Here is a 24,526-nt window from a genome sequence, read left to right on the forward strand (position 1 = left end):
TCATGATTAAAGTCTGTCTGTTCAGTGATGTTCCTTTGCCACATGTTCCTTACACAACACATCTGGTTTCGATAGCAAATTGCAAATATATATATATATACATATTAGTTCAGTTAGATAAATATCAAATAGCAATAAGTTACAGAGTAGTGTCAGGGAGAATTGAGTGTTAAGATGCCCATAAACCTTCAAAAGCTGTTGACCAAACAAGCTCTAGTAATCCTGACTACCCCATGCACATAAACACTTATCCGGCAACAGCTATTTCTTTTGACCTCCTATTGCACATAAATGCTCATTCAGTCAACCGCTTGTGTGTTTTCCATGGGAAGAGGTGAGGAAGCTGTTGACAAACCCAACCAATGACTTATCTCCAGGGAGATCCATTGGATCGAGCATCACACTTAAACATGTCCTTTTTTCCCCTGACATCATCTATCTAGGGAGAGTTTTGAGGCCACCCCCATACACATTTGATAATTGTCCAGTCCCTCCCAAATTGGTGAGCCTGAACAACTATTCTATCTGTTTCCTAATGTTTTATGGAGACCTTAAGTAGAGGTAAGGACAGATGCAGATTTAAGTGAAAGAAACAGTTACACAGTGAATTTGATTGTAGATATATGTAAAGATCAGGGTTTGGGTGCAAATGCAACCTCAGCACCCACTATATCTCCTGCTTTGGTATGTAATCTGTGGGTAGGTAGCATTGCATACTGAAAAGCTAAACTAGGAACCTATACAATTTCCCAGAAAGCCTATTTTGTGTCTCATTTGAAAGGGCTGTCCCCCTTTCAAACCCTTTTCCCAGTAAGGGCACCTTTACCATGTGCTATATTTACAGATGCTTTTATAAATAGTTGTTATTGTGCCAATCAGATATAATATGCCATTAAAGGGGTTGTCCCGCGCCGAAACGGGTTTTTTTTTGTTTTTTAACCCCAACCCCCCCCCCCCCCCCCCGTTCGGCGCGAGACAACCCCGATGCAGGGGTTAAAAAAACAAACAGGAGAGTGCTTACCTGAATCCCGGCGGTCCGGCGTCTTCATACTCACCTGCTGAAGATGGCCGCCGGGGTCTGCTCCCTCCGTGGACCGCAGCTCTTCTGTGCGGTCCATTGCCGATTCCAGCCTCCTGATTGGCTGGAATCGGCACGTGACGGGGCGGAGCTACACGGAGCCGGCATTCTGCACGAGCGGCCCCATTGAAGACAGCAGAAGACCCGGACTGCACAAGCGCGGCTAATTTGGCCATCGGAGGCCGAAAATTAGTCGGCACCATGGAGACGAGGACGCTAGCAACGGAGCAGGTAAGTATAAAACTTTTGATAACTTCTGTATGGCTCATAATTAATGCACAATGTACATTACAAAGTGCATTAATATGGCCATACAGAAGTGTATAGACCCACTTGCTGCCGCGGGACAACCCCTTTAAAGTACAACAGAAGGGGTCCCTGCTGTTACAACTATTCCTTGCAACAATGGAATCCCATGCCCTAGTTTTGGTGGAGACAGACAACAGGACTCTGTTTTTCTAAAGTTAGCTGTAGGCATCAGGAACTGGATCCCCATTGATCAAGCATTTCTGCAACCTCAATTTATTTCAGTGGAGAGTGCTAACATGTATACAGCCAAATCCCTCCCAAAACAGAGAAAGGTTTTGTGCAGCTAGACTTCCCCAAATCATATTTGCATAACATGTTGGTTGACAAAGTCATGGAATTCCACTTTGAGTGAGTTAGAATTTGCAGAAATCAGAAAAGTTTGATAAGACTGAGTTTGAGATATAAAGGGGACACGAACAAAAGAGCAGAATAAAGTTTAATTGGAGGAAATATTCACTATAGAAAGTGAGAATGGAAAGGAACAGAGAAAAATCAGTTATTGAGACCAGGATAGAACAGGGTTTAGGGAATGGAGTGTCCTCCGCCATCTTGGGGGCTTAGGAAGCCTCCACCACTGACCCTCCATTTCCAGCCTAGTTCTTCTTTCAGTACAATGTGTTGTACCCATATATATATATATATATATATATAACATTTTGATTAGCACAATAAGAATACTTTTGTCCCGTTCTTCTCTGAAAAAATGGGGGTGCTCTGATGGCTTTTTAGCTATTGTATTTAGCAGAGTAGGGATGGAATGGCTGCCATATGTACACATGACTCTCGCTGCTGTATACATATAAAGGTATAACTAATTCAGCCATCTCCATCATTTTTAGTGGAGAGACCCACCTCTTCTGTATATGGCTGCTATAAGGTATCACATATGACTTACGTCCCCAGAATGGGGACTGCATCAACCTTATTCCAGCTCTGGATTGCTGATTTAAATGCATTGAGTGTGAATATTGTCAATTAGGAAATATTAAAAGCAATTTAGGGTTAAGAAAGCTCTGTAGTTCCCTATTATTCTTACAAGAGTGGGTGCAATTCCATTTGAAGGCCAGCTAAAATGGAATTCATAAAGACAAACGAAGTAAGACCACCTAGACTTTTCCGGCTAACTAGGAGTCAGGACTAAAAGGAAACGTGTCCAGTAAGAGGCTGCATGTACCAAGTGTGGAGCCAAAAGGAAAATTTAACTTGCAGGTACTCTGAAGTTTTAGCTGCCATACAGTGTAAGTGCCGGCATCGGTGGTCAGGCAGAACCCTGAGGCACTGAGCATGGCGGCCCACCAGGAATCTGCCCGGTCTGCCAGTGACCATTCCCAGTTCTGCTAAATAGCTGAGAGGGTTAATGCAGGGGATTTGTGGCTAGCTATTTTCCTACCTCATGTACTTTAGCGGGTCACTCATTACAGTAAGTACAATTGCATCCTCTAGTGCTATTATAGCATCTGTGAAATGCAATAAAGAAAAGGGTCCTGTCTTCCTCATACATTTCCTTTACTGTAGACTTCAAATGGAATTGTTATTACTTGAGATTTGCAGTTAAAAGCTTGATAATGTTTCTTGAACCCATTCACTGCCCTGCAGCATGGAGTCCTTCTACATTAAAGCGATTGGATCTAATTCATCGCTGTAAATCATTTTAGCATACTTTAGCATCAATATCACAATCCGATATTTAATAACCATTCATTCTGGATCTCTTGTCTGTAGAGCTATGATGGCCTGTAACTGTAGATCTGCATTATTCTCTGAGCATTACTGCAGATGCCATTTATATTGTATGAGTCACAGAACGGATTGCTTACTCAGTCAACTTTGAACATTATGAAATATAATAGCAATGTCAATATGTCTGAAATTGCAGCACGGCTCCCCCAAGGATCACATATTCTTTGCAGAATTGAAATGGAAATTGAAAACCCATTCACGATGCACAGTACGATATATGGAGATCATTTAATTTAATTTACACCCACTACATATTTATAAAGGGAAGCAATCAATTTCCATGTATAGTGTAATGGGAAAAAAAACTACAAATAACCTTTTGTCATAGATCAGGATATGATGCATGTATCCCAGAGTGACAGAAGACACTAAGACCATTTATTTTGACAAGTGACCCTACCGCACTTGCCCCCAGGGCAGATTTTCAATTACTAAATGTACAATTAGGGATAAGTAATCTTTTCCATACTTCTGATTTTGTTAAAAATCTCCAATATTGTCCGTAATGTGTAGCAAACGTCTCTGTAGTGTTGCAGACCTGAGAGGAATAGGCAAGATCAATTATGTTGCCGCTATTGCTTTGACTTGACAGGGGAAGTAGAAGGGGAGTGATCCTATTAGACGGTAGAATGGAAAATTCCCAACACTCACTAATATGTTTTTCAATGTTCCCTTATTTTCGTATAGATTTGCACACAAACACAAACCGTAGGCCTCTTTCATACAAGTTATATGGTATTTGCATATAAGCATTATACAGATGTGTAGATTTTGATGTATTTTTCAACTCGAAGTTTAGGCTCCATTCACACTGGCACCATTTTTCCGTTTTGTCAAGTTTTCATTACTTTATGGAAAGAATTATTCTATAATATATCTGGTAGAAGAACCAGAAACCTGAGATTCCAATATAAGTCAATGAGATCTATTACCATCGATTATACATCATGCCAGTGTGAACAGAGTCTTCGATATATACGACTTTAATTATATTAGTTAGCAGTGTAAGCGTACCTTTCAGTTCCATCTAGATAAAATGTACAATTTTTAATTTGCTGCTATGTAAGGTGTAAGGCTGCCTGTCCATGGGTGATGATCTATGGGTAATAAATCGCCCATGGATCATGTGCTGTAAAGCTTTCCATAGGGTTGCTATAGAAAGCACAGCACCAGCGTCCATGAGCAGTGATTCTCCACTTGTGGGATTTAAATCTCGGCATGCTGTGATTGCCGCAATTCTCCGCAGTGAGCCTATCTATTAGATAGGCTCATCTCGGAGACCTGTCAACTCTCCCCCCACCTCCCCCGTGGCGGAATATTGCTAGCGATATTCCGCCTTGGCTATGGACAGGGGCCTTTATGGTAAATACACAACAGAAATACTCTGGATTTTCTGTGTGGATTAGCGTACTGAAAACTCTGGCGTGGACTACCATGCCAATTTTGTGGATGAGATTTGAACAAACCTTATGTTGACCTGAGGTAATCCCTGGAGTATAAATTTCTTTTACGGATTTCCACTGTGGATTTTAACACTTTCAATGTAAAGGGGTGAACAAATGTAAGAGTTAGAAAAAGGTGCATGTAGCGCTCAAAAACCAATGGGATCATCAATGAAGATTAAAAAGAACACTCACCCCATGTATATAGGGGAAAAAATAGCCCTACCACACCAAACAACCAAATAAGGCTCAAAAACGAAAAACAGCACCACTTCCCCATCAAATGGATATATTTCATGGGAGAGTACTCACCGTCCATCCAGGAACCAATGGGGGCCCAGGTATAATAAGCCTAAAAGCCGACACAAAAAGTAGAGAGTAGCACATGGGGTAATGTACCAGTGATCAAATGCACATGCATGAACATCCCAAAGGAAAACTTACTTCATGGGGGAACATGATTATTGCCCCCCACATATCCAGAATATATTCAATAATAACACTGATGTCGTCAGGAATTTCCACTAGATCATGGAAGTAGCTCCACCATGTTTATTCATAGCTCTATGCAGACATTTAGGAGATCTGACAACCAGGAATATACAATAAAGGTGCCAGGCAACGCATTTCAGTCTAAATAACTCCTTCCTCAAGGAATATATGTAAGACAAGTATAATCACAGTGCCTATAAAATGCAATACTTCAAAAGCCGAAGAAGACCCACCTGTGTGTAACTTCACCAGGCATTAAAATATACTAAGACAAATCTTCTTATTTCAAGCTATAAAAGTATCAAACAAAAAACAATTAAAGATAACCAGTAAAATGAGTATATAAAAAGAAGAACCATTTGCTTATGCAAAAGAGCCGGGACAAAAGCATGTCTATGATATAATAGAATAACAATATTGTGTGTGTATAATAGGTACTGAATTGAATATGTAGAGGGGTGAAATACCTTATAATATCTGCATGTTACATGGATTAGTGGTAAAGTCTAATGGCAGATTTGCAGTAGATATTTCTGTCCTATGTGAGGGTGGCATTACCATGTCTGTGGGCAGGGTCGCTTTAACCACAGGGCAAACAGTGCAACTGCACCGGACCCCCTGGCAGTTGTACTACCTCAGGATGCAGATACAGTTGAAAACTATTGTGGCGCTCCAATAAATACTAAAAATATAAATAAATACCTTTGGAGCTCTTGGCTGCATCAGTCACTCTGTCTCCACTCATTTCTGGGTCCAGCAGTCATGTGCCCATCTAGGCGAGTGGCTTCTTCGGCCAAGTCTAACTAACACTGAGACCAGTGATTGATCACAGTGGTCACATGCTTAGATGGACATCTGATCGCTGGACATGCAAATGAGCGGAGACTGAGGGGAAGACAGAGGGATGACTGCAGCCTGCTGGATTGGGTGAGTATATCTTTTTATAACTTCAAGGATGGAGGGAGTAGGGCAATGGCATGGAGAGGGAAGGGATATGACGGGTGTGGGGGCCATTTTGAATACCCTTGCACTGGGCCCACTACGGTATTAACATGACTCTGCCTGTCGGTGTCAGGAACATTTAATTAAACGTGATTTTTCCACACTACAAAATGATTGCATGTTGTTAGGTATGCCAGCACTTAGTCTTGGTAGGGGTTTGATATCTGGGACCCTCACCAATCTTGAGACTGAAGGGACGCAGTACTTATTTACCATTATACACCCGTCTGAGTTTTTCTTGAACAGCCCCACTCCCTGACTCTAGCTGTTGAGTGAATTGCAGCTATACTGCAGTAAAGGGGGACGCAGCAAAAAAATACAATGCCCCCTTATTCTCAGGATCAGTGGGGGTTCCAGTAGGGCCTCCACAGATCATGAAGTGATGGCATATGTTAACATTATGCCATCACCTTTTGAGAAAAGAAAACCCCTTTAACAAGGGGCGCTCACATCAAACTCTATTAAATCCTTTCAGTTACAAACTTGAAAAGTATGGATCCAGAACACTTGTGGCCATAGTAAACTAGTCAATATGATTGGAAAAAGTTCTATGTACAGTACTGAAGAAGGCAAAAAAAACATAATAAGTAGTCGCCAATGACCTTCATATTAGGTTTAATCATTGAATTTGATTGTTTCTCATTGCTGCAGATGTGTTTTAGTTAAAGCAGTAAGGTTCCATTTAAACTAGCCGATTCACACTTAAATGAGTGAGTGACGTCACCGCTGGCTTGTTCTCTCTCGTTCAGCCTGTTTAGACAGGCAGACACAACTTTGGCTCATCAAAAGAGCATCGTTCAGTATTGTTCAGTTTTTCACATTCACTGTATACATGACTGAGAGAAACGTTGGTTAAACTGAACGACAAGTGAACAAGCCAACAATGGTTTTTATGCCGGCAAAAAACCACAAGTGAAAAGTGAACAATTCTCATTTGGTCGTTGGCTCGAGTTTAGAACGAACAATCATTGTTCACTTTTATTTAAATGACTTTTTGAACAATAGTCATTCTGTCGCAAAGCACCTTAAGGGCTACTTGAAATTTGTGTATTTGCTTGAGTATCTGCATACGCAATACGCAGCAAATAGAACCCATTGATTTTAATGGATTTGTTCTCATTTCCCGATTTTTTGCATGCATTTCTTGTGCATGCAAAAAAATAGAAACTGCTCTCTCATTCTGCGTATTTGTGCACCATTTTGCGTATTTGTGCAAATATGCGCACAATGCGCAACACAATGTATGTAACACTGCGCAATTCAGTGAAGAAAAGAACACATCTGGAATTCCTTAGGCTAAATGGCCATTTAAATCAGGGTATATTCCCTTGCCTTGTGCAAATAAACATCCCCTGCCTTGTGCCAAAGTACAGTGAAATGCGCCAATACGCGTGCAAGAAGACTCCCGTGTGAATCCACCCTATTACATAGGTAATTGCAAGCTTCTGTATCTACAGAACATTCACGGTGCACGATCTTGCACATTCTGTAGATGTCTTACATAGGAGGCTGCAATAGAGACCCTAAAGCGTGTAAACCTACGGACATTCGTATTCGTCACCGCTGCTGTTATCCAGCTTTGCACTCTAAAGGTTAAACGATGAGATCTTCTAAAGCGCGTATTTTGTTTTCCTAAATTAGTAATGTAATTAAATTCATAGAGAAAGATATAATCACGTTTTAAGGGCGGAAAATGTATGTTTGTGAAAGCATAGTGTTTTCTTATCAAGCGGAGCACTGTAATTTTCTTATCAGCTACCTTTTGTCCACAATTATCAGCTGTTTTTTTGATAATAGCCGTTTTATAATTACTTTCCAAAGTGAAGAAAGAAAAATAGGGGGAAATGACATTAGTGAAGAGAAGTCTGAGAAAGGTTTAATTATGTAATTCAATTTCTCTGCACTTCTCTACCAGGAAGGCCTATAATAAAACAGAAAGGAAATCATATATATTAGTGGAATAACTAATAGTAGGACGCGGAGGAGCAGAGGCTGAGCCGGCCTATAATCTATCACTATGTCTGTTGTTATTATTATTAGCCCGTGTGTATTACAGCGTATATTGAAATCTCTCCGTGGTTTTTAATAAGTTTCTACACAATACTTGCATAAAATATTACAAGGGATTTAGAGAGGCCTTTATATAAAGAATACAATATACGGTAAAACTGGATTAGTTCAGCATGTGCTTAAATCTTGCTGGTGTGTGGTCTGCCACTTTAATCTTGTATTGTGCATTAATCTGAAATTTCCAATTTTTAATACATTTTTATAGTTACAAACAAAAACTAAGCATTCACATGTTCACACTCAAGAATAGGGTATAATAATCAGCCTTAGCTGTATAGAACTACTAGAGATGAGCGAATATACTCTTTTCGAGTAATTACTCAATCGAGCACTGTGATTTTCGAGTACTTCCGTACTCGGGTGAAAAGATTCGGGGGGCGCCGGGGGGCGGGGGGAGGCGTGGCGGAGCGGGGGGTAGCAGCGGAGAACAGGGGGGAGCCCCCTCTCTCTCCCTCTCCCCCCCACTCCCCGCTGCAACCCCCCACTCACCCACGGCGCCCCCCGAATCTTTTCGCCCGAGTACAGAAGTACTCGAAAATCGAGGCGCTCGGGCGAAAAAGGGGCGTGGCCGAGTACACTCGCTCATCTCCAATAACTACACATACTCTTAAAAAACTGATACAACCCAGCAATCCCTTGCTGGTATTCATCCTTGGAAAGATTCACCAAAAGTAGGGTTCAAAAGTTACAAAACCATCCATAGAGAATTTCGACTTCACCAATGCACATTCAGACAGATTGTGTACAAATGGAGAAAATTCAAGACCATTATTACCTTCTCCGGTACTGGTTGAGCAACAAGATCACTCCAAGAGCAAGGTGTCTTATAGTCTGCAAGGTCACAAATGAAACTAAGGTAACCTCTAAGCAGCTAAAAGCCTTTCTCACATTAGCTAATGTTAATTTTCATCAGTCCACCATCAGGAGGACACTGAACAACAATGGTGTGAATGGCAGGATTTTAAGGAGAATGCCAAAAAGAACATTACTGCCCACCCTTAGTTTGCTAAAGATTACCTGTCAATGTCAATGTCAGACCTTTTAACAAGGCTTGAAATAATGACTGGGAATTAAGAGCCACAGTCAACCATGAACAGACAACTGTGTACAGCAGGTTTATGGCTTGTCTAGTAAGAGACCTGTAGACATGGGTTGGGAGAGGTATTGTTTCTCCTTAGGGAGAGCACCTAGAAAGTGTGAGGAGACTTATAAAGCCATCCATGCTCCTCTGGGAAATATGCAAATAGGAAGATGAAACAATACTTCTACAGAACCACATATTGAAAGGCAGCATTCCTGCAAGTCAATGTCAGACCTTTTAAGAAGCCTTGTAACAATGATTGAGAATTATGAGCTAAAGCCAACCATGCACAGACAGCTGTTTTGAGGTGATTCTCCCCCCACCCCACTCCCATCAGTGTGCAGCAGGTTTCTGGCTTGACTAGCGAGAAGCCTAGAGACTTGGGTGGGGAAGAGTTCACATACTTTTGTCTCTAAGACAAGTCATATTGGATCTTTTTTCCCAATAAATAAACAATCAAGTCTAATATTTTGACTTATTTGTTTGATCTAGTTCTGTTTTTCTATTTTAGGACTTATGCGCAAATCTGATATAATTTAAGATCGATTATAAGCAGAGACATGGAAAATTCTGAAGGGTTCAGAAACTTTCAAGAAAAACAGTATAAGCTTTGCATCATCTATAGACATCATAAAAAAAAGTTATATAGTAGAAAATATATACAATGCATGCAGCTAATATGTAAAAAGTGGCAAGCTCCTAAAGTGAACGTTTATTGATCTTTCATGTCACATCCAAAAAACTGATACACAAGGAAAAATACTCAGGATGACGAAAAATGAGCATGGTATAGAGATCACATGACCCAGAATCTAGCAGGAAGACTCCTCTGCAAGGGTTTTGGATTGCAGTCTAACTGTATGTATATGTCCTTTTTTTTGTAGGATGGCACAGTCTTTGACGGTCGGCCGATAGAGTCATTGTCTCTAATTGATGCTGTGATGCCTGATGTCGTACAAACCAGACAACAAGCCTTCAGAGAGAAACTGGCTCAGCAGCAAGCTGCATCCACAACATGTGCACCAAGTGCAGCACCTGTCACCACTGCATCCGCAGCTCCTGCACAACAGAATACACCAAAGAATGGAGCAGCCACTGTGAATGGTGAAGAAAATGGGGCACATGCAATAAGTAAGTAAAAGGAAGTCTAAAGACAATAAGGTTATATTGAAGACTAAACCCTAGACTCTGTTCTACCCTACATGTACATAGTTGGCTGACTAATCTTAAAGCATACTTGAGTTTTCAACAAGTTTTTTTTTGTTGTTGTTCTGCTGTTGCTAATCTACTTTCAGGCAAGTCGTGTAGCAAGCCTAGCATTCTGCCAGCAGTTCACTGTCCTGATTTCATTGCACTTACATCCCATACTGCATTGCACTGTCTCGTTCAATCAGCAGAGAGACAGTATCCTAATGCCCGCCCCTCTGCTTTTAAAGGACGGTCAGGCATTTAGAGATATTCTAGCCAGATGGTTAGTAAACCCACTATGATGTGTGCACAGAAACATACACAGACACTGTAACAGCAGGAGAGGCAGAGACTGTGGAGATCACTATGATAGTGTCTGCAGATCTATCCAATAAACATTTTGTCTCAGTTTCTTAAATTTATTTTACGATTTTTGCCGTGCAGGATAAATAGTGTGTTCAACTTATTGTACAGTTTATTATGGATACTATGATACCAAAAAAGTGTTTTTTTTTTAAATTACTTCTTTTTTATACAAAAGTGAGCATAAACCGTTTTTTTTTTTGTTTTTTTTTTTGGTGTTTTTCTTTACACATTTTTTTTCTTTGCATTTTTTATGTCTCTGTAGGGAACTTGAGCTATAAAGGCTATGATCGCTATGATAATGCATTGCAATACTTCTGACCTGAAATGCATTATTGCTCACAATAGGGAACGCAGGCCATGGCTGGCCTGAATACCAGTGTCTGGTGTCCAGTTGCCATGGCAATCCCACTGTCAGCCCAAATTGGAGGTCTGGTGACCTCTGCAGTAAACCAAAGGCTGCAGCATCACCATTCAGAACCCCTTGCACCATAGCAGCCAGGATATGAGCGCTGATACCAGAATGGGTGGTAATGATGTTGCAGCTTCTGACTGTCTGCAGCAGTCACCTGACTTGTGGTCTCTTCTGACAATGGGATCTTCTCTTCTATTTTCTGGGGGTAGAAGAGAGGTGAGTACTGCTTCTTTTGTCATTTTATCGCAGGCCCAGCCATTTTATTTTATTTTTTTATACTTGGACAACTCCTTTAATGGGGCCTTCACACTACCGTCAAAATCATTTGAGATTTGTGTGTTGCCATGCTATGCAGGAATCTTTTTGTGATATTGGCCATTGTTTTCAATGGGGTCGACGGCAGTATTGCCACTTTTAATCTTGGCCCCATTGAAAACAATGTGAGAACTCTGCGATGGTGAAAAGTGAGTGATTTTCTTGCAGAATTACTATTTTTTCCCTTAAATGAACTAGAGCCGTCACCCCTCTTGCCTTCACAGACGTACCTTTGTAGAAAATTATGTATCCTCATTGTACATTTTTTGCAGCCCATAACATTTTAACCACTAAATGATATCTTTGTCTGTATCAGGACAGAGAATATTTTGGGGAAAATAAGTGAATAAGTTTATCATATCCGTTAGAGACAACGTAGAGGATGAACTAAAGCCCATCATTCATATTAGGAAAAAGTCATGCAAACAATTCAATTTCATTAGAACTGGCTATCATATGTGTATATGGAGTCACACAACTCTTCCCTGACAGTTTTGGGAGAAAGAAGGATTGGGCACATTAACCCCTTAACGACCAGCCCATAGTGTTTTTACGTCCTCCTGAAGTGGGCTTTATTCTCTGAGGACTTAAAAACATGTGTCCTGCAGAGAATAAAGCCCCTCGGGCTCTGGACACGTGACAGCTCCATGCTGTCGGTGCCCGCAGGTAGCCGACAGCATGGAGCTGTCATCCCGGGCTGCGGGGACCCCCCCCCCCGCGCGCGGCAATGCGATCGGCGCTATCCAATGGATAGCGCCGATCGCAAAGAAGTGAACAAAAGGGCAAAAAAAGTTACATATTCAGCTGCCCTGATGGATCGGATCCATCAGGGCAGCTGAAATTACTCACCCAGGTCCGCCGCACTGCTCCCTGCTCTCCTAGTCCTCCGGACCCTGAAGCCGTCCTTCTGCGCATGCGCCCCAGGCGGCATTATGTCATGCGCAGAAGGACCAGCGGCACGGGAAATGTAAAATCTCCTGGCTCCCGGCAGAAGGTACCGCGATCGCCGTTATCCAATGGATAACGGCGATCACGGAAAAGTGAATAAAAGTGTTAAAAAAAGAAAAGTTTCACCTCCCCTCATGGATCGGATCCTTGAGGGGAGGTGAAAATACTCACCCCGCTTCCTCCATGTTCTCCGGCCAGTCTCGGGACCCCCCGCTGGCTTCTGCACATGCGCCGATGTGATGTGCATGCGCAGCAGGACGGCGAGCCCGGCAAATTCAAAATCTCCCTGCACCCGGCTGTCACAGATAGCCGAGTGCAGGGAGATATGACTGGGGACCGCTGTATGCGGTTTCCAGTCATATGATCAGCGTTATCCATCGGATAACGGTGATAATATAAAGTTTAAAAGTTTTTTTTAAAAAGTTTTAAAAAGTTTAAAAAGTTAAAGTTTCATCTCCCCTTACGGATCGTATCCGTAAGGGGGGATGAAATTACGTACCCAAGGTCCCCGGATTTGTTCCCTGATGGGATGCTGATCCGCGGACCTTACCCCAGCTTCGGCGCATGCGCCCGTCAGCATGATGGCGGACGCATGCGCAAAAGTGAAATATTGCACAAGAAATGTAAAATCTCCCTGCTCCTGGCTACCAAAGGTAGCCAAGAGCCTGGAAATGTCACGGGCAGCCGCGGTATGCAGTTACTGGTCATGTGATCGCCGTTATCCAATGCATAATGGCGATCACGTAAAAGTTCTTTAAAAGGTGGCAGTTTCATCTCCCCTCACCGATGCGATCAGTGGGGGGAGATGAAACATCTTCTTGGAGGCTTTCGCATTTGAATCCAGATGCGATTATCCTTCATGGACCCTTCCGGCTGCTGCGCATGCGCCCGCCGGCAAAATGCCGCACACATTCGCAGGAGCCGGGGAGCCCAGGAAATTTTAAATCACCTTGCTCCCAGCGACCAACGGTCGCTCAGTGCTTGGAGCAGTGACCGGTGGCCTCGCTGAGCGGTCCCCGGTAACGTGATAAAGTAGCGATATAACATTAGGCCGGTCACACATGACCGGAGAGGAATTATGTGTTCTGTATTCGCTTGATCAGCGGTAATCCACGGATCAATCGCATGCATTGGATTACACAATTCCCCCCAATTAGTGGGTCGGAATTACGGAATCCACTCGCCGAAACAGAACATGGCATGCTATATTTTACAGCGGATATCCGCGACCTAGAGCCCATTGTGCTCTATGACCGTGGATATACTCGCAGCCCATGTGCAAATACATTGTGTACGGGCTGCGGGAACCCGGGTCATCTCTAAGCAACGGCGCAGGAAATGCAAACAAAAAAAAAGTACTGCGCATGACCGCTTGTGTGAATAGGCAGTTATGCGCAGTACATTACACGGCCGTACGCAGGGTCACAGCCGTGCTCACAGCTGGAATCCCCTGCGGGCCTCCGTAAGCGGATTCTGCATACAGCCGTGAGAGTCTGGCATTATTTAGATCGCTACCTGTAATCCGTAATTTACAAGAAACCCCGAGAACGCTCGCCTTCATGCAGTTCCAGGAGCAGCTTGTTGAGCGCCTTCCGTGTGAGACCGCTGCACCGCAGCAAGATTACAAAGCCTCACAGAGCGCCACTTTTTATACCCCATACCTGCCGCTGAGGTTACGAAATACCCCCCTAAAAGCATGAGAGGAGGCGGGATACACGGTTTTCTTGCCCTATGTGCCCAACCCAACCAGCCTCCGTAATTACCCCTGTTTTCGGACATAAAACGCAGTTTATATTATTACCTTTATCTAATATTTAGGGAATGCCAAAAAATGAGAATGGCAGGGGGGGGGATTATTTTTAGGAAGTCAATTTTTTCCCGTATAAGTGGGCAATGGGGCCTGGAATTTATTCAGTTGTACCCTGAAATCCAGCGGGCATTCCCTCCATTATGGGACTAGCCATGTGTCCTGTAAGTAGAATAGGGCCACAATGGGTATGTTTCTGAACACAGGACAAACAGGGGTATCCATTTTGGGGTGAAAGTCTTCATTTCTATGTACACTGTACAAAAAAAACAGTTTTTAAATTGACAACATTGCCAAAAAAATGAAAATCGTAATTTTTTCCTTCTGCTTGGCTTAGATTCATTCAAAAACTGTGAAGTCAAAAAAGTCATTGTATCACTAGATAAATTCATTAAGGGGTCTACTTTTTAAAATGGGGTCACTTGTGGGCGTTCTCCATCGTTTTGGTCACTCAATGGCTCTACAAGTGGAAAAGGGGGACTAAATCTCCTTCACGCAAAATTTCTGTTCTGAAAGCCACCAGTTGCTCCTTTCATTTTGGTCCACATTGTGCATCCAGACATAAGATTAGGGAGACAATGGGTATGTTTCTGAGCACAGGACAAACAGGGGTGCCCATTTTGGGGTGCAAGACTTCATTCATATATGTGCGGTACAAAAAAAACTGCTTTTGAAATGACAGAATTACCAAAAAAATGAAAATCGTAATTTTTTTCCTTCTGCTTGGCTTAGATTCCTTCAAAAACTGTGAAGTCAAAAAAGTCATTGTACCCCTAGATAAATTCGTTTAAGGGTCTTCTTTTCAAAATGGGGTCACTTGTGGGGGTTCTCCATCGTTTTGGTCACTCAGTGGCTCTACAAGTGTGCAATAGGGCCTAAATCTCCTTCAAGCAAAATTTCTGTTCCGAAAGCCACCGGTTGCTCCTTTCATTTTGGGCCCCATTGTGCATCCAGACATAAGATTAGGGCCACAATGGGTAAGTTTCTGAGCACAGGACAAACAGGGGTATCCATTTTGGGGTGCAAGTCTTCATTCATATATGTGCTGTACAAAAACACTGCTTTTAAAATGACAGAATTACCAAAAAAATGAAAATCATAATTTTTTTCCTTTGGCTTGGCTTAGATTCATTCAAAAACTGTGAAGTCAAAAAAGTCATTGTACCCCTCGATAAATTCGTTAAGGGGTCTACTTTTCAAAATGGGGTCACTTGTGGGCGTTCGCCATCGTTTTGGTCACTCAGTGGCTCTACAAGTTTGCAATAGGGCCTAAATCTCCTTCAAGCAAAATTTCTGTTCCGAAAGCCACCGGTTGCTCCTTTCATTTTGGGCCCCATTGTGCATCCACACGTAAGATTAGGGCCACAATGGGTGCGTTTCTGAGCACGGGACAAACAGGGGTATCCATTCTGGGGTGCAAATCCTCATTTTCATGTGTACTATAGAAAAAAGTCCTGTCTTTAAAATGTCTTTTAATATTTGCAAAAATATGAAATTTTAGTTTTTCTCTTCTAAATTGCATTGACTCCTAAAAAAAACTGTGGGGTTAAAATACTCATGACACCCATCAGTGAATACGTTAAGGGGTGGAGTTTTTAAAATGGGGTCACTTGTGGGGGTATCTATCATTTTGACTCCTATGAGCCTTTCCAATCTTGGCTTGGTGTAAGAAAACAAAGTGTTCCTCAAAATGCTGAAAAGTAATGTTAAATTGTACGTCTCCTAAATGGTTGAAAAAAAAACGAAAGTTTTTCCAATGTGCACCCAAAATAAAGTAAACAGATGGAAATATATATCTTAGCAAAAATTTCTATATTATGTTTGCACATATTTGAGATATTGGAGTTGGAAATGTGAAAAAATGACGATTTTTTCAAAATGTTCCCAATTTTGGCACTTTTAATAAATAAACACAAATTCTATCGGTCTTTTTTTCCGCCTGAATGAAGTACAACATGTGGCGAAAAAACAATGTCAGAATCGCTTGGATATGCGAAACCTTTCTGGTGTTTTTCCATGCTAAAGTGACACGTGTCAGATTTGCAAACTTTGGCCTGGTCCTTAAGGCGCAAACAGGCTTGGTCACTAAGGGGTTAAATTTCAGTATGCCCGATCCATTTGATCCTTCTTGAGATACGTTGCCACCAGAGGTGTCTACCAGCAGTTTTCTCCACTCTGCCTATTGATAATACAAGAATGCCTGGCAAAGCTGAGCAGTTCAGATAAATATCTGTCAGTCGAACTATAGTCCTGGACTATATCATATGATCTATGTGGTTGCCATTGTCTGGGGAAGACTGAAGAAGAGAAATTGCATTCTTCAATTACGACACTGAATAAACCATTTAATGGGGTCAATTGCACATGCTACTTTAAGGTTAGCTGAAGGTATGCATACCACAATGGATCTTACTTGGTGATCAAATTCCCTGTAATGTGCGCATTATACACATTGAATTATGGTTGTCCTGATATTAATTAGAAAATTAACCGGCAACAGATTTGGGTGTACTCAGCTTGTTTTTATGTGCTGCACATGCCCTAATTTAGGTGTCTACTTTCTCGACAAATTCCCTTGTATGTTCATAGTATCCAAGAAGAAAAATGCACTGATTAGTGTGCCCTTAGCAATTAAACACACTTTTGGTGCCCTGTTATGATGATGTAGAAACTTAATTAGCAAATAAACCAGCAACAGATTAGATTAATTGCTTTTGGCGCGCAGAATCAGTTTTTTGTTACTTTTCCAAAAACGATGTTTGTACATTTTCTTCTAAGACTTTTTTCCCATTGCAGCTCCTCTTTTACGGCAGACCAAAATGGGCACATATTTCGGATTGATCATTAGAATCTTAAGTACTTTGTGCCTTTGTAGAATTGGTTTATAAATGTAATTACATTTTCCAGCTGCCATTATCCTAGAAGTTTTCATAAAGCATGTTAAATATAAAATGCTGCCTATCAAAGGAAATTATTGGAATTTTCACATTTCAATTTTCTTTTAGTACTTCAATTGAATTAATAGTAGATACAGAGCAGACTTACAAATGACTCTTCCAGACCAGCTGCTGACAGGATCATTAAATAACTATTCAATGATATTGAAATTATAACAAGATTTTCATGTATTTTGCAGATAACCATGCAGAACCAATGGAAATTGATGGTGATGTGGAAATTCCACCAAACAAAGCAACAGTCCTTCGTGGACATGAATCAGAGGTATTCATCTGTGCCTGGAATCCAGTCACTGATCTACTAGCATCTGGGTAAGTAATCCAAGGTAGCAGTTTCATTTTATAGTATACATTTTAGCTGAAGAGGAAAGCATTGCTGAAATGATTTTGTGAATATTGTAAACTAATCTGTAAATCCCAATGCCAAGCAGCAGCTGTAAAAGCAAATAGAACCTTAGGTTTATGCACATATAGATAAAACTATGATTCAAATAAAGCTACATTGCTTAAATCTTTTAGGAGGGCAATTGTTGAGTTTGAGTATAATTCTGGGCACTGTTGAAAAAAAATAAGTGTGTTTGAAAATGATAATAAAAAAGTAATAGAAGCAGCGATGCATCCACCATGAGGCAAGTGGAGCCTCTAGCCTCAGGCGGCATCCTGTAGCTTAAGGCCGGCTGCACATGGACAGATTTGCATCGCAGAATGTGGATCGGGCGTCCACCTCTGGATTATACAGGAAATACCGTCCATAGTATGCTATGTAGAAATGCTTCTTGCTCTACACGAGCGGAAATCAATTGCGATTTTCCACTTGAGGAGGAAAAATCGCAGCAAGCTCTATTTCTGTGCGGATTCTGCATGGACAGCTTCCATTGAAGTCAATGGAAGCTGTCCGACCCAGGGCCTTTCCGCAATGACATTGCATAAAGGTCGTGAATTCCCCGTCCTCACCTAGTAAAGACGCGGCAAAAACAGAAATTTGAAAAAAATCCCGTACTGCGCATGTCCGACGGCTCGCCCTACGGACCATCCACAGTACATAGAAGAAGAAGGTAAGGTACGCGCAGACATCGGCTGGGCACAGGGTTGGATTCCGCTGTGGGCTCCTGCATGTGGAATGCGACCCGGCCGTTTGCAGCTGGCCTTACAGAGAAGGCGGCATTACAGTGAAGAGCTACTGACTGAAGGACATGACTAATCCGCAGCTACTGTGAAAGAGAGCTCCTACCTTTAAAAAAACAAATGTGCTTCCTTAAAAACAGCTATTTTTCAGATTTTCATTTTCAAATTTTTGGTACTCATCATTTTTAGCATTCATAAGGGGTTGTTTTTTGTGAGACGAGTTGTATTTTTTAATGGTAGTGTGTAATTTACCTTATAATGTATGGAAAAACATTTAACATTTTTTAGGCTGGGTAAAATAGAAGAAAAACACAACTGCGCCATTTTCCAGGGGTTTTTGCTTTTACACCATTCATAATGCAGTAAAGATGACATAAACTTTATTCTATAGGTCAATACAATTATAGCGATGCTACGTTTATATATATTTTTTATATTTATACTACTATTAAAAATAATATTGCTTTCTGTCGCCATATTCTGAGCCCCCAAACTCTTTTATATTTCTATTGATGGCACTGTGTGAGGACTTGCTTTATATATGGCAAACTGAAGTTTTTATTGCTACCATTTTTATCATTCTTAATCAATTTTTTTTATTATAATATTTTAATAGATTAGACTTTTATGGACTCATTGATGTCACGTACCGTATGTTATTTTTATTGCTTGTTTTTTTTTTTGGTTGGAAAAATAGGAAGAGGGGATTTGTTATTTTGTATTTTTTAAATTTATTTAGCTTAAAGGGGTTGTCCCGCGATAGCAAGTGGGGTTAAGCACTTCTGTATGGCCATATTAATGCACTTTGTATTATACATCGTGCATTAAATATTGGCCATACAGAAGTTATACACTTACCCCCTCCGGTGCTGGCGTCCCCGTCTCCATGGCGCCGACCAAAGCTGCCTTCTCCCCGGATTAGACGCGCTTGCGCTGAAGGGGCCGCTCCGGCGTGCAGAAGACCTGTGCGGGGTGAGCACGCCGGAGCGGTCCCTTCAGCGCAAGCGCGTGACAACCCCTTTAATTTTACATTTATTTTTTAGTCCCCATGGGAGATTTGAACTTGCAATTGCTTGATCACTTCTACTTCTGTACTGCAGTATATTGTAGTTTTAGACTATTAAGTGCTTACACCTCTATGATGTGCATGTGCCATTGCTAACAATCAGTTCACATTGATACTGTGCCTTCTTAATGCAAGGGGATGCTACATGAGAAGAGTTGCTCAACTTGTCTATTGACAGATGCGCCCATGGATGCAGGGGGGCACCTTTTTATAGTTCAGCTCAGGCAGTAGGGAGGCTAGCTTCGGCCCAGGATGCTAGATCTCATGTACAAAGAAAACTTGGAATACTTAGGTTTCTGTTAGTTATTAGGATAGGATAGGATAGGAATACGGTAGGGTAGCAGAACAGGATAACTTTGAAGTAATCCTATTTTAAAGATTTCTCAGCATTTAAAGTGTATATCCACATCTGAACACCATTTTATAGCTTTTAAATAGAGGTAATCTACATAAGAAGTTGACTAAGTTGACATTGCATTACTGATCTTGCACTGATCCAGAATTACAGTCTGTATTATACATTAGTTGAGAATTGCATTTACATTTGGAAATGCTCTACAAGCTGTCTACAAATGTAGGAGAGTTTAGCCTGTCCTTGATAACTTGTCACAGAATGGTATCTTACCTTAAAGGAATATTCTGGAACTTTACAAACTTCTAATCTTTTGCCACAGTCAGCCTTAGTCAAGCATTGAACAATGACGTTTGTGTACCTTAATACAGTTCTTGTGCTTCAATCAGGGAGTGTCACATGACTTCTGCTGTCCTGATTTTGAAACTTCCTCTGATGTAATGACCATGGTCAGAGGCTCCTAGCTTCCTGTCCTGACCATCCTGTCTCAGCTACATGAATATTTATGAGCTGGGCTTGCGAATAGGAACAGATAATCTAGAGTTATGAGTAGGCACATTCCGTCGTTCCTTCATATGCCATTTTAGGTACTTATGATGGAACTCTTGAGACAGAAACCTACCTGATGCCCACTGATGTGGCCATCTTTCTTTGTCCATTACAGGAGGGTTGCTTTAACTTCCACAGAAATGAATGAAGGGAACTATACTACCACTTAGTATACTCCACACTTGGTTGTGGCAGCTGGCAGCCTCTTCGCCAGACTGAACAGGGTTGGGGGCATCTATTTTGAGCATAGATGCAGGTCCTAGAGGTGAGACATGCACCTATCAGACATTTATGGTATTTCCTATGGATAAACCAAAACTATCTATAATGGGAATAACCAGTTTAATTACCATATAGTATCTTAACATATGTCTTAACTGAAGCTTAACTCGACAAACTGCCCAGCTTCTTCCATCAGAATGAGCAAATGGTTGGTCACATCAAATCTTATGCTTCTCTGACATACTACTTGTGCTCGCAATTGGGAGCATTCAAATACAAAATATTAAGCACACTGTATAATAGTCCTGACAGTGTGAATTGAGCTTTTGTAATTGATTCATTTGCATACATTACCACATCCATAATTTTAGCTGGAGCTATTTACAGGACTGCTTGTCATTCTTCTACATTCTGTGCATTACTGAGCAGAATAATAAGCCGGAAATAACTGAATGATTTATTACTAATTAAGGACTTTCATCATATTTTCTTTTCCACTCAGCAGCAACTTGATGGTGTCCTCATGTGACTATTGTGTAAAAACCAGTAATAGACAGATTGGGGTTATCAGCTCTTTTTACTTGCAATAAAGTATTTGCCCTTTGTCAAACAGTCGAGACATGGTCATTGAAGGGGTTTTCCAAGACTAAGATATTGATAGCCTATCCTCATGATAGGTCATCAGTATTAGATCATTGGGGGACCGCCACTCATGGTTGCTGCCGATCAGTTGTCGCTTATTGTTCAGTTTCAGCTGGCATAAAACTCAATGCCGGTTCGTTCACTTCTCGGGCAGTCTATAGACTGATTATTCAGTGTTTCACTTAGGAATGTGAAACACTGAAAGACAAGTGAGTGAAAACTGCTTGATTCTCAACAAGAATCATGCAGTCTAAATAGGCAACCCGAGAGCAGACAAGCAGGTGATGACGTTACCAGTTCGTTCACTTGGGCAAACAAGAATTGTCTGGTGTAAAAGGGGTATTAGTCTTAGAAAACTCCTTTTAACCTCATAATCTCACATATTTGTAATATATTTCTGTCTGGATTACTCTGTGTAATGTAGATAAAATATCTTGACAAATGGAAACCATCAAGTTTCTTTAGACAGATTTGCTTGACAAGCTGAACACAGAGTATACTGCCAAAAAGGACAACTGTATATCTATTTTGAGAAATCCAAATTTGTTTGTTCAATTGACATCCACTTGTCAAATCTGTCTTCTCTTCTTGTGGAGGAAGTAAACATTTTTAATATTTCTATAGTACTAATGGATCCAAATGTATACTGTACTAACATGCACTTAGGTTCCATTATGGATGCCCACTGACTGCTATATAAAATCTATATTCCTTAGAATGAGCCTTGGGATTCATGACAAAATTCTGTCCCTAAACTGTAGAGTAAAGATAGTATATTACATGCACTCGATTTTCTCCTCCATCTCTCAGTTGCGTTGATTCTAGTCCCGTTTTTGGGCAACCAAGATGGCCACCACAATTTTTCTAACTAGCCTACACACTGCTCTGTGATTGGCCAGCACTGGTCACGTGAACAGCGCTGGCCAATCACAGAACAGGTATAGTGCACTGGTAATCTAAGACTACCAATGCACTACAGATAATTAGGTAGTCTAAAGATGTTAGCAACCATGTTGGCTGCCCAAAAGCAGGACTAGAACCGAAGCCAGTTCCCAAATCCAAGGAGAGAATTTTGTCCCCAAACCAGTGGGTCACACTAACATATGTATACATACTATACATACGTATACATTCTGCAGTGCGTGTTTTTGTTTATGAAAAGAAAGAGGGTATCCAGGTGTAAATTTACCAGAATACATGGATACTGCTTAGTACAATTGTTTTTTGTTTTGCTATATGCTGTCAGCTATATGTAAAAATGTGGCACGAAATGAGTCTTTTTCTTCATAAGCCCATATTTAGTATTTTGCATGCATAATGGTGTAGAGTTGTAAATTGATTATGGCTAGAGATGAGCGAACGTACTCGGTAAGGCCGATTTCGCAATCGAGCATCGCGATTTTTGAGTACTTCACTACTCGGGTGAAAAGATTCGGGGGTCGCCGGGGGGCGGGGAGTGGCGTGGTGGAGCGGGGGGTAGCAGCACGGAACAGGGGGGAGCTCTCTCTCCCTCTCCCCCCCACTCCCCTCTGCAACCATCGCTCACCCACGGCGCCCCCTGAATCTTTTCACCCGAGTAGTGAAGTACTCGAAAATCGTGGTGCTCGATTGCAAAATCGGCCTTACCGAGTACGTTCGCTCATCTCTAATTATGGCTCTAACTGGCTCACTAACCCCTTGCTGCTTTGCAGTGAAATAGTATGTCAGAGTTATTAGATCATAATGATGGTGGAGGCTTACCTGTAACACATCCTCTATTCAAGTTGAAGACTGATAAGGAGTATTAGCACTTAGCTGACATTATGACATATTTATTCTAAGGTTTATGGGGCTCCTGGGAGTTGGACCCAAGAAAGTGATTGCATATTCTATTAATTATACCTTTACAAATAATGGTAGAAAAACTCCTCTAACCTCTGCACATAGAATTGTTAAAAGTAGGCAAATACCTATTTATATTGCAATTCCTGAAGGAGGATTGTTCAAGTGTGACACAATTGTCTAAAAACAAATTCAAAACTATTAAAATAATAAAAGTAGCTAAATTTAAAGGGAACTAACTACCTTCACCAAGATAGAACCCTCTTGGCTCAGTAAGATCGGCCTCTATAAAATGATAACTTTCACAAAGATCCTGTATTGTTTTCGTACAATGACGCTCCCGTGTCCCGCATGCTTAATTAAAAATTTACAAAAACAGAGGATCACTTTTTTTTGGAATGATAAAAAACCCAGAGTAATGGCCTTAATTCTTTAGGCCTTAAGAAGCAAGAGGGGACTGGGCATCCCCAACTTGCTAGCCTACCATTCCGCTGTATTAATCAAACCAATGCTATCAGCTGGCCCACTATTAAACAACAATTTATAGGAGGAAGACCATTGCAGAATGTGTTGTTGGCAAAAAATTCCAAAATTTCCAACAATAGTGACAACAGTAGAGTCATTAAGACAGATACTACAAGTCTCCAAGGATCATAGTCCTAAAAGACCAATAGAGCTCTTAGAATTTCTTATCCCAAACATGTCAGTTAGTTCATGGAAAGACAGAGGAGTGTTATTAATCTCAGACATAACAAATTCCAAAATATAAACACTTGGGGAACTAGAACGGGAATACAATCTGGCCAAAGAGGGCTTTCTTAAGTACCTACAAATTAAAAGTTTAGTAGCAAAATATGGAAGCCTATCCTTGCCGCTTCCCATATTCTTATACACTCTACTACTTAATTCAACACACTTCAATTGTAGTTTAAAATATCTCCACTGTACAATCCTTGGGGAAAGAGAAGACGAGGAAGGTAGATATAAAAAAAAGTCATATCCTCAACTGTGAAAGAGACTTAAGAAAGAAATTCACTATGGCCCAATGGTCAAAGCCATTTATTTGGGCCCATAAAAGCTCAGCCTGCACGAGCCTAGTAGACAATCTCCACAAGGTAGCCATATGTTGGTATTACTTCCTGAGCAGACTTGCCAGGATCGTTCCAGGCTCGCCGGATCAGTGTTGAAGAGATTGTGGGAAGCCAGGGTCCTTTTATCACATATTTTGGAGCTGTCAACGAATAATGACCTTTTGGAAAGAAATATTCGCATTAATATATAAAGTCACAGGAATCCAAACCCTCAGATGGCATTACTATTGTTGGAAGTGGAAAAGATTCCTAGCAGATACAGATGCATAGTGATCCATCTTTTACTAATAGCCAAATTGGCCATAGCAAGGAATTGGAAGACCACAGAGCCATCATTCCTTCAAAATATTATAGGCGTGATGTCTGAATATGGAACATATGAAAAAATACTAGCTATTACTAACAACAAAATACTCAATTATGAATCTCCTTGGTCACCATGTATAAACCA

At 41.1% G+C, this 24,526-nt stretch overlaps 1 protein-coding gene across 2 annotated transcripts in view; it reads left to right on the forward strand.

Annotated features, from left to right (window-relative positions):
* TBL1X (transducin beta like 1 X-linked) overlaps window positions 1–24,526 on the forward strand; it is a 299,584-nt gene that overhangs the window by 240,014 nt on the left and 35,044 nt on the right. For both annotated transcript variants that reach the window (XM_066599924.1, XM_066599925.1), the window contains 2 exons: window positions 10,099–10,345; window positions 17,387–17,519. In XM_066599924.1, the coding sequence (XP_066456021.1) occupies window positions 10,099–10,345; window positions 17,387–17,519 (380 nt within the window). The remainder of the gene's footprint in view (window positions 1–10,098; window positions 10,346–17,386; window positions 17,520–24,526) is intronic.

This window comes from Eleutherodactylus coqui, chromosome 4, assembly GCF_035609145.1.
Source record: "Eleutherodactylus coqui strain aEleCoq1 chromosome 4, aEleCoq1.hap1, whole genome shotgun sequence".
Classification (NCBI taxonomy): Eukaryota; Metazoa; Chordata; class Amphibia; order Anura; family Eleutherodactylidae; genus Eleutherodactylus; species Eleutherodactylus coqui.